Source organism: Lepidochelys kempii, chromosome 27, assembly GCF_965140285.1.
Source record: "Lepidochelys kempii isolate rLepKem1 chromosome 27, rLepKem1.hap1, whole genome shotgun sequence".
Classification (NCBI taxonomy): domain Eukaryota; kingdom Metazoa; phylum Chordata; order Testudines; family Cheloniidae; genus Lepidochelys; species Lepidochelys kempii.
In genome coordinates this window covers 9,838,066-9,854,322 of record NC_136406.1, presented here as the reverse complement: position 1 = coordinate 9,854,322, position 16,257 = coordinate 9,838,066, and the positions used below count along the sequence as shown (strand labels likewise).

General features: G+C 42.3%; 1 protein-coding gene across 2 annotated transcripts in view; it reads right to left on the bottom strand.

The window, feature by feature from the left end:
- Positions 1 to 16,257, bottom strand: part of MAP3K3 (mitogen-activated protein kinase kinase kinase 3) — a 53,097-nt gene that overhangs the window by 27,517 nt on the left and 9,323 nt on the right. The window contains exons 4-6 of one of the 2 annotated variants that reach the window (XM_073326161.2): positions 11,009 to 11,049; positions 4,052 to 4,151; positions 2,192 to 2,305 (exon numbers count right to left, since the gene is read on the bottom strand). In XM_073326161.2, the coding sequence (XP_073182262.1) occupies positions 2,192 to 2,305; positions 4,052 to 4,151; positions 11,009 to 11,049 (255 nt within the window). Of the gene's footprint in view, positions 1 to 2,191; positions 2,306 to 4,051; positions 4,152 to 5,407; positions 8,469 to 11,008; positions 11,050 to 16,257 lie in introns of those variants that run through there. The other variant, XM_073326162.2, reaches the window with a different exon arrangement.

The following is a 16,257-nucleotide window of genomic DNA, read 5'->3' as shown; positions in this document are numbered from 1 at the left end:
AGTGGGGGTAACTATTACAGTGTCTCAAGTTCTCTCTCTCAATTTTTTTATTTGAGATTTTTTTTCTATGGACCAGATCCTCAGCTATTCTATATTGATGTAACTCCACTGAAGTCAATGGTGTTACACCAAAATCCAATGAAGATCTAGCCCTACTACTCAATCTTCTCTACAAGCTCAGTTGATTGGCTATAGCAGTGCCTACCATCAGCATCTGTACTGTTAGAAAGGATCAAAGGCAGAGTTTCTTTTTAAAAGGATAAGGTACATAGATGCCCTGGCAAGAGGCACAATATCAAAATTAACGTAAGTACTCTTGTAAACTCAGTCTCTCACCAGTAAAGTCAGGCAGTGCAGTAAAACTAGATTAGTTTTGCACACATATTTGTGCCAAAATCACTGCATTACCTTTCCATCCCCAAAAAAGAAAAAAGAGCCCAACCAAAACAAAATCTGCATCCTGTACTTCAGGAAAAAATGCTTCCCGCTGCCTCACTCGGATGAGATCATGCAGCCAAGAAGCCTCCTTCAGGCTCATGGGCTTTTGCTTTATCACATGCAGGGCTCTCTTGTCAAGCAGCTTGGAGATGAAGAGGAAGTCAGAGGAGAGGGGAAGTAGTGGCACTTGAAGCCCTTGCTATGCAACAATTTGCTTCTGCTTCCAGCAGAAGAGGAAAAAACAACTAACAGAGGACATCATCACAGCACTGACTAATGGTTGGTGAGGGGAGGAGAATTCATTCTTTACTGCAGGTGGTCAGTGGTGGCTTGTGTAAAGTTTGGATAATCTCTTACACCGAGTAGTAGCCTGAAAACATTCAAGTTAACAGAGGGCAGTAAAAACATGATTGTTTCTTCTCCAATACCAAAAATTTAAGGCTCTCTTTTACAGAATATTTCCTGATCGCACAGTGGTGGTGTTAAACCATATCTGAAGGTCATTGTACTTTTATCTAACATGGATGATGATGTTTGAGAGATGCTGAAGTACCTTTAAGTCCTTAAATCTGACCTCTCCAAGAATTACAGGTGTGCTGAGCACTCATCCTTATGGAGAAGTCCTACAGAATTTAATAGAAATGAACTTTCAGGATTTGATCGCAGCTACATTTAGAGTAACTTTTTGTGCAGCTCCATGTACCATTCTCCGCACGTTATTAGCTATTTGCATTTAACCATAAACTTTAGCTTTAAAAAAGTTGTGTGGATCGAATGCTGATGGAAATAATTCACTAGGGCTGTTGACTCAGTGTGTGTCCTCTGTTTCTCTATAGCAGCAAGCAGCACAAGCCTCCATCCTGCCAGTATGACTTAGCCTTAACATGGAAAGTTCTGGGGGGGAAACTCTCCTGGTGGAACAAGGGTAGCACAGTTTTCATGGTCTCTCAGTGCAAAGCACAGCAAGTTTCTGATGTGGGAGCTGGAACTGAGACCCTTCCAGCTCATCTCATACAGGCAGAAGTAAACATCCATCACATGGGAGCAGCTTTTGGCTGAATTAGGCTGGATTCAAACTAGCGACCTACAAGCTGAAAGGCTTTGTAGCTCATTAGGCAATATCATGAGGCATCCAGTCCCCCAAGAAGTGCAATATTATACCTTCAAAAATAAGGCTTGCTTTCTGGAATGGTGAGGTAAAATCAAGTTTTGACCTTTAAGGAGTTTACAGGGCAGGGCCTTCTGCTCTCTGGGCACGCAGGCAAAATGTCCCACATGTTGCACTCAGTTTCCTCCAAACACTCTACTAGCAAGTGTCCCACCTTGTTCTTATAGGGACACTGCCTACTCTAATTAAAATACTGTCAAAAACCCAGCCAAACAAATATTAAGTTATAAAATTCACATAGTACGTGCTATCTAATCAAAACCAAAAATCAACTTTCTATGAGCCAAATCCACTAAGATCACCTGGCCTAGTTTACCAGGGGATGCTCCTGATGCTCTATTTATACTAATTTTAACTCTTAAAAGTCTGCTGAACCAGGAAAAAAATTAAGCCAATACTTACTAGTAAAGTCCAAGCAAAGAGGTTATTTGAATGTGGAGCATAGCAGTCTTACTACTTTATATTGCTTCTCTTACTGGAGTACCACTGCAGTGCAAGGCTCTTTAACTAGGGGACATAAGGATCTCAAGGTGAAAAATCTCAAGCATTTCACTTAGTTGCAGTGTCACAAAATTGGTTACTTACATGGTTTCTCTCCTGGGACAGCAGTAATATTCTAAGGCTTTTCACATTTGAGCTTCGGTCCAAGATATCTACTGCTTTATCCAGGTCATCTTGATTTTTTAAGGGAATAGATAACTGCAAAATGTAGAACAAGGAAGAAACTTAATTAACAGAGCCATTAAACTTAACACTGCACATTGTCCAGTCAGATGTTTAAACAAACACTGGAAGATTTAGCGTACGAGATAGGATAACGAAGCATTTAGAGTCTCTCTTTGGACTTTCATGAAAACTGTTCACGATGCCATCTTTTTGCAATGGGACATTCCTCCCACCCCTTTCCCAATACTGGCTGACCTCACAGAAGATTCCCCATGGGAGTGAGCTGCAAAAAGGCTGAGATTTCTACTTGAATTTGCTCTGGGGATCAAAAAACAAACAAACCAAGGTCTGAGCAAGGTCCCTCACTCCACAATGCAGCAGCAGTGTCACAAGGGATACTTGTGAATCCAGAAATAAGGGGGCAGGTGGAAAGTGGACCTCAGGTAATAGACTAATGCAGGGAGGAGGAACACCACTGTTTTTAGCCACATTAGATAGAATTGAGCTCCTGTGGGAGATAATAAAAATGAGAATATGCACCTTGCTACAAAGCTAGGAGTTTAAATCCAGAGGCTCTCTGCAGTTTAGCTCAGGAGTACCTCACTAGGAGGAGAAATGACAGGCAGACAACTGGGGAAGTTCTGGAATGTACCCCACATGCATTTCCTTTATACATAAAGAGCAAAATAGTAACTGCAACCACCTCCTCTCTGGCATCCCCAGTGCCCTCATCAACCCCCTTCCATACATCCCAAAATCCGGCCAATAAATTATCTTCACCTGATAAGATCCACCTCCCTGGATCCTCACTGCTCAAACTTCTTGTCCTTGCCTCCAAGGCCTTACACCGCTCCATCCCAGCCTACATCTGATACCAACTTTTATCAGGTTGCTCTCTAATGCCCCATTTGTCTCCTTCTCTTACTACTGTCTTTTCCCCACAGCACCCCCTTTGTGGCATACTCGCCACCATGCTTCCTGCATTTAACTCCACCTAAAGTGTATGTATGATAAAAGGGAAAGTGAATGGCTCAGAGGAGACATGCAAGAAATGAATCAAGCTAACGAAAAACACCCTTATTCTTTCCTCTCTAGTGCATCTTGTCTACTGTGTCCATCAGACTGTAAACTCTTTGGGGACAGAGACTGTCTTCACTGGGTGTCTTGAACTGCACCAAAACACATTGGTGCTAATAAGCAATCACCATGCCCTGAATATTTACAGACTGTTGCACTTTCATATTTATAAAGAACAGCAACTTTGCCCCAACGAAGGTGCTGGAGAACTATTTGACTTCAAGAATGTCAGTTCATACGCCAGCACTGAGGATCCACTTATTCCTGTTAATTTTTGTGGCATTGTGTTGGTAAGGAACAGATCTAAATTATAAAAAAAATCCCATCCTTTAGGGTGTAGTATGGGAAAGGAAAAAGGGGGAGGGCAGTGACATATTCCAAGAGGTGGGAGACAACGAGGAATTTCAACAGCACCAGCATTTGGAATGGACAGCACAATGGTCACATGACTCCAAATTCCCTCTATTTCCCCTGAAACCCACATCCCCTCCAAAAAACATGTACAGGAGAAAGTAAGATGTCAATTTTTCCAAAGCAAACAGTTAGAAATCAGTGTGATTTTTGCTTATAGTGCCATTTTTCCTCAAGAGCTAACTCGTGCAGTAACTGTTAATTTCAAATGAAATTTGGGAAGTTAAATTCAAACGCAGTCTCTAGAGAAGCCCCTGTGTACTTTTCACACTGCCTGGAAAGTGTCTGTACCTCATTGTTCATGTAGTGGAGATCCAGTGGTTGGCCAAAGGCTGTTTTCACTTTCTGCTGTACATCTTCATATCGCACAGGTCGGACAAATGGAATAATTCTGGAGGGCAAAAAAGACAGTCACTGATTGTCCAAACTAAAACGATTCACTGGCTAACTGATGTGGTCAGAACCAAGTGAACAATTCAAAAACATCAACGCATTAATTCATTCAAATGTTGCACTTTTCTGTCACAAATTATCCTTAACAGGGAGTGATTTTCTCAAATTTATTAGTTGAAATTCATTTAATTGTTTTTGCAAGGGATTCTTGGCTCATAGCTTGCTTGCAAGCGGTTCATTCGGAGTACATATTATAAGTTAGAGCTGTTTGACAGGACACAGTATGTTTCTGTTCCCTGATTAGATAAATATGTAACTTATACTGGTGGAATATCTCCCTCTACAGGCTGCTCCACGTAAGAAGATGAGTCTACTATAGCTGCCAGCTAAATGAGTTATCTCCTTAGCTCAAGTAGAGACTCACATTTGGTTCTGAAGGTCACAAGTTCAAGTCCTGCTGAAGGCCAAGATTGATGCTAAAAGTGAAATGACTCAGTGTCTGGTGCAAATACTCAAGTTTATGAATTTCAGACCTACTTCCTGATATTTTCCAATATTTGCTTATAATTAGCCATTTCCACAAACATTCCCACAAGTAAGCTTGTTCCCTGGAAGTGTTTTCTTGCCTCTAACAGAGAAGGACACAAGCACACTTGATTCAAGTGAAAAACCCAGATTCACAGAAATTGCTTTTCACCCTGCTTTGGCCATCCAGAGCATCCAAGTCCCAAGATCTTGAATTGCAGCACCAGCAACTGCTGTGCAGTCTTTGCTGCCGCTACTCAAACACTTGCAATATTCCAAGTTTCTGTCAATGAATATAGCTGGATTTAACTGAGGCTGGACAACGTTGACCATTATTATTTGTATTGTTGTAGTGCCTAGGAGCCCTCATCATGAGCCAGGAAGCCATTATGCTAGGAGCTGTATAGAAAGAACAAAACATTTTCAGTTTTGTGCTAAACAAGCCTGATACTTCAAAGTTTAAAGGTGGCCAACCACACTGGACAGGAAGGACACCCCTCATTTCACTGTGTCAAATATTACACAACTGGCCAGGTACATGGTGGGGTTTTGTTCAGTTACCTCTGAACTGGCATGGGAAGTTTTATACTCCTATGTTCCAAATAAAATACTGTAAAATATATGACAGACTCATACTCCACGTACTGAAAACATCCTCTCAAATCTCCCAAGAGCCAATATAAATAATAAACATTTAAAAGGAGCACCACCAACACTTTCTTTGTGTACCTATAGGTAACGTGCCTCTGGACAGCTCTGTCAACAGGGATATTAGGAGTCCAGTACCAAACTAGCTTTAGCCTGTCAGTAACCTACACAAATGACAAGAATATATATTAATCTGCTTAGTTTTCCCTGAATACAACCCTCTTGCCATACCAAGATCCTAGTTACAACATTCAGCCATTTCGCCCTCAGTCTCATTTGAAAAGGAATTTTAAAACCCAAAACTACGTAAACAGCCAGAAGCAATCCAAACCAGTCAATGGTGTGGCTACTTGTGGGGGACTGTGCATGACCCTGTGGCATAGTCGTGCTTCCAAGGACTGCAATACAGCTTTCCTTGTTGAGTATTATTGTTTCATTTGCTTTGAATAGGAACTAGAAAGGTTTCAGGCAGCAAGGTAACAGGTAACCTCAGTGCTGATTCTATAAAAGTGTTTCTTTTGTTGGAATGTTCTTGCTGTTGAAAGTTGTCAAGTACTCAGCAAGTCATATATCCCAACAACACTACATTAAGGGACTATTTTTCCTCTATCCAGTGGAAGGATCAATGTTGTGAAGCTCTGTGCTACATCAGGACTCTAGCTCTATTTACATCAACACTAAGCAACTGTGCATGTCAAGTGAAGGCCTAAAGAATGGCTCTCTCAACTCCCTTAAAACATTTAACCCCTTCACTGGCATTCTCAGGACATTCATGTGTCAACAGAACATCAACCCATTTTAATGCAATGTCAGGACACATGAGGCAAATGCGTTTCCCAGACATAACTTAGGAGTCATTCAGCACAAGAAGGCATAAAGACATACCTGCGGTGGGGAAGGAAGTGGAGAGTTCAACTGGCAAGAGTACAATTTACCGGCCCTTCTCTCTACCCAACCAGTCCACAGAGGATCCACCAGGGATGCTGGGTCCCCAGCAGCCTGCCCTCTCCATTCCACATGGGCCAGGCTGTATGTTTGCCCCTGTCTCTCCAACTACATCTGCTTCTGGGCCTTGCTACCCCTCCCACCAGATTCCTCTCCAACTTTTCTATTCCCTTTCCTTCCACCCATCACTCTCCACACTCTGTTTCCCCAAACCACTGATTCTCAACCTACTTACCATAGTGGGTCACATCCAATACCATCTGTATGGCCCTGAGGAGGTCAGCTGATCAACCCTCTTGATGGGCTGATGGGCCACAGATTGAGAACCACTACCCGAAACCCACTAGGGTCCTCCTCCATAAACACAGAACTAAACCCATGCCCTTAACTTACATGTTGTACCCCTTCCCCCCACCCTTTGTTTAGATGATTTGCTCTTAGGTGCAGGGACTCTTGTATGTGTCTGGACAGCACCCAGCACATTCTGAGAGTTAGTCTAATACAAATCTGATGGCTGCTCAGCTTCCTGCTGTTACATGAAGCAAGTTAGTGTAGCTCCTAGAGGATGGAAGTCCACATCACAGCCACCACAACTATTAGCACTAATTGGCAACCCTGCTGTCAGCCTTCAAGGGAAAGTACTGAATAGGCCACTGAGCTCCTGTCCTATCCCTAGAGGCAATACCCTTCAGATGAGGGTAGAGACATGTTGCTTGGGAAGCTCCAGTTTTCACTGCTTGTGCTTACTCGCCCTGTGATACTGGTCTCCAACACTATCAATCCAGCAGATTTCACCACCACTAGATACCCTTTAAGTATATAGAGGTTTTGTTTTAATAATTCCTAACTTCAGTCTGCTTCCTCAGCCCCTTGCTACTAGACCTACAACGTTTAGCTATTTAGAAATAGCCCTTGTTAAAAAAGGCAGCCCACAATAACATTTTCTGCATATTACCAAGAAACCAATCCATGAAATTATAGTACTTTGGCACTGGGCAAATGTAACTTGGCTCCCAGCTGCAGTGAAGCCCCTTATAAAGGCTTCTATTCTACACACACGGCACGAAAAACACACAAGATTTGTGGCACCCGAAAACAGCTCTATTAGAGGAGTGCACAGTTTTTAAACTAACACAAAATCATGGAGTTCAGGGTTTCAGGAGTCCATTCCTGCCTGACCACCTTAAATATTTGTGGTTAGATCTGGCAGCTTCTCTGAAATGAAACACACACACTTACATTTTCAGCGCAAGCCTTCTGTCTGTAACTGCATGCCACTTTGGGAATGGGGAATTAGGGCAAGCGTAACTGCATAATTAGACTAACACACAATCAAGCTTTTCATTTCAAAGTTACTTAAAAAAACACTTTCTGCTTCCCTGAGCTCTGTGCCACCTTAAATACAAGCGCTTGGGAAGGAGATGTGAAAGACAATAGCACTGTTGATGAGGTTCCACTTCCGAAGTTACCTTGTCACAACAATGTATATCGCAAAATATTGTGGCATGTCGGACAGTGGCTCTGTTGTACTCCACAGCATTCCTGTGTGACACCTGAAATCAACTCATGTCAGCTCTCTATTAGGAATGCAGTAGATCATGACTATGACTACTTTTGGATTTTCTCTTGGTGTACCAAAAAGATTAGTGTGTTGTCTGCAGGAATTCAGGCACACAGTGAATTTTGAGAGTCGTATGATCCAATGGCTTAAAAAAAAAGTTTATGAAATTGTTGACTCTTCTCTGCCATCTTCTCCACTGTGTGCATTGTCAAGGAATTAGATGTAGTGTTATCAATTGGGTGAAATCTTATTCTGAGTTATATTAAACCCCCACTGAGATTGGTAGGTTTAATTTACCCTTCAATTAACATAATTGTAAGCTTAAGCCAAATGTAAGACAACACCCAAAGGCTTTTGGCTGTGTACTGTTTTGGGTAGGGGTTTGGGAGGAACACAGAAACTGAGGTCAGATAGGAAGACAGACAGCCGGAAGGAGCATGGTGGCTGACCCTGGATGAAACCTGAGAAGAGGTTTTTGGGTCACGGGTGCACGCTAAAAGAGTGCTCTTGGTCCTGTGAACAAAAGAAGCTGTTTCTTACTATTTGATTCCTCCTGTGTTCAGAGACACAGGACTTTGCACACTTCTTGTAAATAAACAAGATTGCTCCAAAGAAAACACTAGACTATCAGCAAAAAGAAAAGGAGGACTTGTGGCACCTTAGAGACTCACAAATTTATTTGAGCATAAGCTTTTGTGAGCTCACAAAAGCTTATGCTCAAATAAATTTGTGAGTCTCTAAGGTGCCACAAGTCCTCCTTTTCTTTTTGCGGATACAGGCTAACACGGCTACTACTCTGAAACTAAACTATCAGTTTCTACTTCCAGCAGGAACATCCCCAGGGCCCTGAACTTTGACTAGCTGCTTGGATTGAAAAGGGGCAACAGTATTGTCTCTCCTGTACTCCTAGGACAAGAAAACTGAAACAATTTCAAGATTTACCAACAGCTTAAAAATGTTAGCACAATGTTCTTTAACTGCAATAACACTCCTCTCTCTCTCTCTATGGAATCAGACACATTTTAAAATGCTTAAGTTGTCTGTGTACAAGGTAATTTATCCCAACAAAACATTCTTGTGTCCCAAGAAAGTAGGAACTACAGGACTTCACTAAGTTTTAATTGCTGGAAGTTATACTGTACACATGGAAATGCCTTAAAGTATTAATTCTGGGGTTTTGTAAGTCTTGCAAAATCCAGCATTAGAATAAAAGTTAATGAAAACTTGTCAGTAAAGAGTATTTCCCCTGTGGTGTCTACCACTCACAAATTGCTGTGCAGTGATAATGGACATCAGAAAGTGAAGCACTGGAAAAAATGAAACTGACCAAGCTGGTTTCACTATCCTGAGCTAAGTCAAACAAGTAGTAACACAAACAAATGAAAAACTAGAGACTGCCAACTGGAAGTCACTTCAGGCTAGAATGACTTATTTTTTTCTTGTTACTATAATATGTAAATTGACTAGAACTAAAAGAATAGAGAAAAAAATCTCTATTTTAAGTTTCTTTTGTGCAATGGACAGTACTTTGTGTATAGACAATTTCACTGTTTGCCCTGAATAGTCAGTTTCTTTTTGTAAGAGTATTCATGCAGCAACAGGGAAGAGAAAAAAAAATTAAAAATAGAACAACTGCACAGCCATAAAATTCGGCAGGGAAACTCCAGGCAGGTATGAAACCTGAAACTACTCTAAACAGCTAGCCAATTGTTAAAAAGAGGTTCAAATATATATTTAAAGGATACATCAAATTAAGTTTTTAGTTTTTACTATAATGCAATAACTTTTAACTTGACATCGTAAGAATGATTTTTCTAGAGAAAGCAAAAGGGTCCAAATATGTGAGTAATGACATCCCCATGAAACCTAACTTTCTTAATCAGAATCCTGATTAAGGAGGTTTGAGAGTTCTCCTCCAAAATACTGCTACATACAAAGAACTCAGTCCTGCAACCTTTACTTAAGTCATCCTTACTTACTCAAAGGTCCCACTGAAGTTAATGAAACCAACCTACTTACACGAATAAAGGTTGCAAGACCATGACTGAAGAAAGTCACTTATGTGGCATTCCTTTGCTTCTTTATTATTTCCAAAGGCAAGCCACTTCATCAAAATAAGAGTGTTGGGGGTTACAGACAGGGGAGATGCATGCAATCTCCATTTTCTTTAACAGTGGTTATATAAATCACAACACATCACACGGGCCCAATTCAGTAAGGTACTTCAAAACATGTGTAACTAAGGGCATAAGTAATCCTATTGGCTTCAGTGGGACTGTGCATGTACTTAAGTACCTTACTGAATCAGAGCCTAGGAGAGGAGAGTTCCTCTCCATTTTTCAAGCTGAGCCACTGTACAACCCGGCTTGTCAGTCCCAAACACAGGGATGCCCAGCAGCACCCCAGTGAGGCATTCGCCTTAAGATTTTATTAACAAGTTTTTAATACAGGTTCACAGATTGAATTAACCTCTAAACATGTTTTCCAATTATGACCAAAACAAACTAGGAGAGGGTGAATCTAGAATATACACAGACAAGTTCCACTGGGGCAACTGGAACTTGGTTTTCACCCATGTCATCTACTGTAGGATTTGCCAATATTGTGCATCCATGGGTCCCTTTTCCCAGCCAATGATGCCGAAATAGAGGCACTGCAACCGTATTACAGCTGCTCTTCCAAAACATGGGACACTTGCAACACTGTATCCTGACTCTGGTTTGCCCAGGCAACCATTAATCAATCTAGTGATATCTAATTTAAGCTTCCCGAGTTAGAAGTGTGTGTCGAGGGGCAGAGAGGATATCCATACCTTCTTCCAAAGGAGCCCCTCTGAGCAAGATAAACGCTACTGACAGAACCAGAAGGTACTAGGACTGTGGCTGCAAAAAGAGGACCTCAAGGAGGTGAAAGTGGAAAAAAAACAGGGGGTTGGGGGAGCACTGAGGAGAGAAAGGGAGAACTCAAGAATCCCAGCAGGAACCACCCTTTGCCCCACCCTGGGTAAAGCATTCTCTTTAGGTCAGAGTAAGCCATTTTAGACAGAAACCCATGTAAGATCAGAGTCATAACGGCATGCACCATGTGGAATTCCTGTGAAGTCCACATCCATTTAGTCTGACTAGCGTACTTTATCAGACACACTATATACGAGAACACTGAAGGTAAAAACTTACCGTCTTTCCCCATTATGTTCAAACTTTATCCTTACATCAATCTGCCCAAGAGAGACGAAACAGAAGATTAGTCCATCATCAAATTCTTTGGCTTATTTCATAAGTTATAACAATGTGTACAATGAGGATCTGTGAGACAAAATATGAATTTGTTCTCTGTTCTCACTCGTGTTTAATACGTTATGATTTTCAACCCTCTCCCCACTTTAGTCCCAGAAAAAGCCCTAATTTTCCAGTACTCAGGCCGCTTCTTATACCATAAGTTCTCACCTATTTGACGTCAAATTATGAAGCCTTGCTTCTGGCAGCATTCATCAGAAACCACCAGATTGTCCGTCTATTCTGCCCCACAATAGGTGTGGTCATTGAAGCACTATTTTTGTTGGCCCCTTCCTCCCAACTCATTCCACCCAAGCAGAAGCATTCTTCAGCTAGTGTCTTTCTCCCATTATTACCACCTGCAGACTAGGAAATTATAAGCAGCATTAATCTTGTAACATCTCAAACTTACTATCTGATGGCTTATGTAAAATGAGATGTGTATCTGATGCATACAAGCCAGTTAAGATGGATTTGATGCTGTTTTGTACCACCACAGCAACACAAAGTAGTCAGGAACATATCTGACTCTTAATTTTCAATTGACATAGTAGCTTGGTTTTCTTTTTTAAATATATAGGCAAATTTGCCAAGTAAACTTCTAGGACACAAAACTGATATGTGACTGGCATAGTTATCAGGATATATGTATTCTATTTTTTCCTCTTCTATCAACACTCACAGGAAGACTGGGCAGATAAGAGGAGGACTTCATAGGTGTAATATGAGCAGGTATGTGGGGAGAGCACAGAGGGGGGATGACAGGGGACTTGAGCACCAACAGGAGCTAAGGGAAGTGTGGGGAAGCAGCCACATGCAAAGAGAGCATGAGATGGTGACAAAGGATGTGAAAGGGTGGGGACTGTGGGGAGTGAAGGAGCAGAGAGATGGCCCCATGCACCAGAAGGGAAGAGTGTGTTCATTTTGTCTAGTTACCCACGGATGATGCATGGAGCTAGCATGTGGCCGTGGAACTTTTAAAGAGCAGCAACAGATGTAGGAGGTCACAGTAAATACTATAAGATGGGGGAGGATTTGCCATTTTATTTGTAAATAGACATGAAATCCCTGCTTTAAGATAAACATAGCCTCTATGATGAAGTCACAACCAATACTTTCATAATACAAGTATGTCATCATTTAAAGTGTAGAAGGAAAGGAGGACTTGTGGCACCTTAGAGACTAACCAATTTATTTGAGCATGAGCTTTCGTGAGCTACAGCTCACTTCATCGGATGCAACAGTGTAAAAGGTTTCCCATTCATGTTATCCAAGGTTTTATTAAAGTGCCCACCAATGTGGTAGCTGTGCACTAAGCTGTAAACTCAGAGGATGCTAGACAGCACAGGGAGTGAAAGTACAGCACATTTAACCACTAGAGAACAAAGTTCAAGTTTCAATTTAGATCACAAAGATAAAAACTAAAAAGGAAAAGAAATCTGCTCTCATAAGGTATTATAATTTCTCCTGCACAACCCTAAGTGATTAGAGTGGATGAAGCCAGCTGTGAAAGCCTTAAAGACAATAGGCAATCATATCTAGGAACTGAAAAAAAAAGTGGGTAGGAAATGCTCTTTAAGGTAGAGGAAATATCTGGCAGACCCAGTGGTCAAGAAGGCAGTTCAAAGAGACCCATACATTCACTGCCAGTACACAGTATTCTTGCAGAAGTCCTGTAGGTGCATAACTGTTCATGACAAATGGGCTTCCTGACCAGAGGAACAATGATCTTGCAGCCAAAGTAATTTACATATAACTTTCCTAAAGTCTGCTCAGGCATGGGAGGAGTGCAAGGGGTGTGCTCCCCACACTGGCCCTACAGGAGCTGAATTAGGCCAGGTGGGCCCAATCAGCTAATTAGACTGCAAACCAGGGAGCTTTATGCTGGAGGCAACTAATTAGAGAGAAGCTCACCTGGAAGGGACAGGTGGGGCTTTTACAAGACAGAGGAAACTGGAAGTAGAGCGGATGGCTAGGAAAGGCTGTAGTCACTCCTTGGGAACAGGGAGGAGTGTTTGAAGGTTGCGGGGAGAAGTTGCCTAAAGTTACTCTCTGGAGAAGGGAGTGAAGAGACTGGCAAACCCAGAGGAGTACGGAGGGATATAGGAGAGATGGAAGCAGCTCGGGAAAAAGCAGCAAGGTGCAGGGAACAGACCTTGGCTGCTGTGTAGAAGATCCCTTACCTGGAACCCAGAGTAGAGGGTGGGCCCAGGTTCACCTGCCAGCCATTGCGGGAGTGGCACTGTGAAGCAGAAGACTGCTTGAGACTGTTGGAGAGCAGGAACCTTGACACACTCCCCCCCGCCCCCGAAGAGGACAGCTGTGGCTCCTGAAAGTGGCTACAGAGGAGAAACTGACCGGGTGTAACCACTGGAAGGAGTGTAGGCCTGACTGATCTAATCCCCAGGGCTGCCAGGAGGCGGTGCCATCCAATGGTAAGTAGACCAACCCATGGCTGGGAAGGATGAATTTTATGCACAGGGTCATCAAAAGGGGAACTTTGTGTATTTACTCCAGTTCAGCTGTCTAATCAAGGAAAAGGAGGGCAGAAACTGTGAAGGAATGATGGGTTATTAAAGATGTTTTCCAGCTGACTGGGTAAGAATACATAATATGTATTTTATAAAAGTCTTTTAATGGCATAATGTACAGAGGGATAACAAATAAGAATCCATTACACAACTAAGACATTGGGGTAACAAGAGAATGACAACAAAAAGAGGGTGGGCATGTAACCTCAGCCTTGGGCAGTGTGGCTTGGGCTTCAGACTTCCTGGGGGCAGTGCCAACACCAGCCTTGGTGACCCCATTAAAATGGGGTCCCAACCCACCATTTGAGAACCCCTGCTCTAAAGGATAGGCGTTTAAGAAAGCTAAATGTCCTAGGGTTTGATCCCCACTAATAACCCAGGGCGGGGAAAATTTTATGCTGGTTACTGAAATGTAGCCTCCCTGGGGTGAAAGGATGGTAGCTGTATAGACAGTCAACAGTAATGCTGCACAAAAGTGCATGAAAGTAAAGAACACCTCTAAAGGGCATTTAAGAATTGGATTGCTTTACTGGCTTCCCTTTTAAGTGTTCCTCAGACACACAGGCTGAACTAATCCTTTCTCAGCATGTCAGTATTATCCCTTCAATACCTTCCTGAGCACTGTGGGTTACTTAAGACTTCTCCAGACACACTTGACTCCTCATTAAGGTTGGGATGAAGATCTCAGAATTTATCTGTGTTTCAGTAGAACTACATGGAGCTGAAAGTCTGTTAGAGGCTAAACTTAGGAACTACAGATCCATGGACAATCAGTGACAGTACAGGAAATACTGGAAAAGGGAGCTGGATTCCTGGTAATTACCTACTATCCTTGGCAATATGACCCTAAAAGAGCAGTAGACTTCTGGATACGCAGGCAGAAAATCCATAGACTTATCACTCAAGACAACATTCACTGTGAAATACACATAGCTTGGACAGTAGCTTAGTTAAGAAACTTGTATCTACTGCTCATACGGGCAATGAACAAAGCCAATGTTTCTTCACCCTGTGGGCCTCCACAGAGATACTAGATTAAATTGTGGGAGGGAGGTGTGTGCCACAAGCAGAGGAGAGTCACAAGGTTGAGTGAAGCAGCATGACCCCAAATCTAGTCTGACTCTCTGCAAAAAATACACTGCTATGGGTGAAGCACTGGCTAGTTTCTTGAAATCTATCCTCCCTGTTCTAGTGACTATTCCACAGGGGAACAGGACTACAGGCTCAGGAAGCAACTCACTGGCTCACACCATCTATGCTCTCACAACAAAGAGCTTCCTATAGACTCCCCTATCCTATGCTGCATGTAACATTGCGATGAGTGAGCGAATGGGGGGGGGGGAATGAAAAGACAAAACAAAAATAGGATAATATGCACAGGGAGACAGAACGGAGACAAACGAGTGGAAAAAGGAAGAGACGGACATGGTCACCATTGTGATATGGCAAAGCACAATGGGATTCTGGGAAGGGTCACTCCATCTATCATAACGGAGGCTCAGACAAAAAGCTGAATGCCACTGGACTAAGCACTAGCTTAAGAGAGGCACAGTTCATTAAGACACTTCACAAAAAGTCTTGAGACTTACATCCCCAATCCTAAACCTCTTCTGAGCAGAGCACTAATTGTGCACAATGGGGTGAAGGTTTTGTATGATGGACAAATCAGGTGTAGGTCAAGAAACCACACCATGTTCATTCCCACTTCCTGAATAAGCCAGGATTTGATCCTTGGCCTCCATAGCAGAAATGACCACGAACTAACCCTTACCCACTGAGCATCCCTTGCTTGGGAAATACAATTACATGAAAAACAGACCAATGAATTTGCCAAGTATCAGAGACCCAAGTATGACAGCCAGTCTGACTGGGTCCGCCTAAGAAATAATGGGTGTTGACTACATTTTGGTAACTAGGTGTTGAACTCTGATCCCACACCAGCAGGACAACAGAGTTCAATGCTAATTGGGGAGGCTCACTAGCATTGTTCATCTCTAATTGTAGTAAACCACATCTGATTATACATTTCATCAGGGTCAACCACACTTAGCTATAATGAGTGTTGAACTCTTTTGACCTTCCCCACATTATTGAGGCAATATATCCAATACTGAGAGGTCAGGGGCAGGAAGGAACTTAACTAGATTTAAGTAACAGCCTCAAAGCTTAAACCAGATCCACTCCACTAAAGTCATTTGACCATCTGTCATTAAGCCCAGGTGACTTGAATTAATTCTCTGAAAGTGCTGGACAAATATTTGCACATTAAAAGCCTGGGGGGTATTGTGGAGTTTGCACTGAAATGGCGTTCACCCAAATAGCACACCATACAGGTGGAATTTCTAGGTTAATTTGTTCTTCAAGACTCATGAATTCAACCTTATCAGAGACAGATAAGACCTATTTGGTTATCTTGTCCTCCTCTCCTTCTGCTAAGTCGCCAGTGCAGGATTCTTCCCCACAAAATCTCCAGAGCTTTGTCTAGATTAGTTCTTAAATGATTCAACTAATGGGACTTCCAGCACTCCCCTGGGGAAGGTACATTCTACAGCTACAAGACAAAGGCAATAGAAAAAAAAACTTCACCACCTTCCCATACCTGCTTAAATGAGCTCTGTA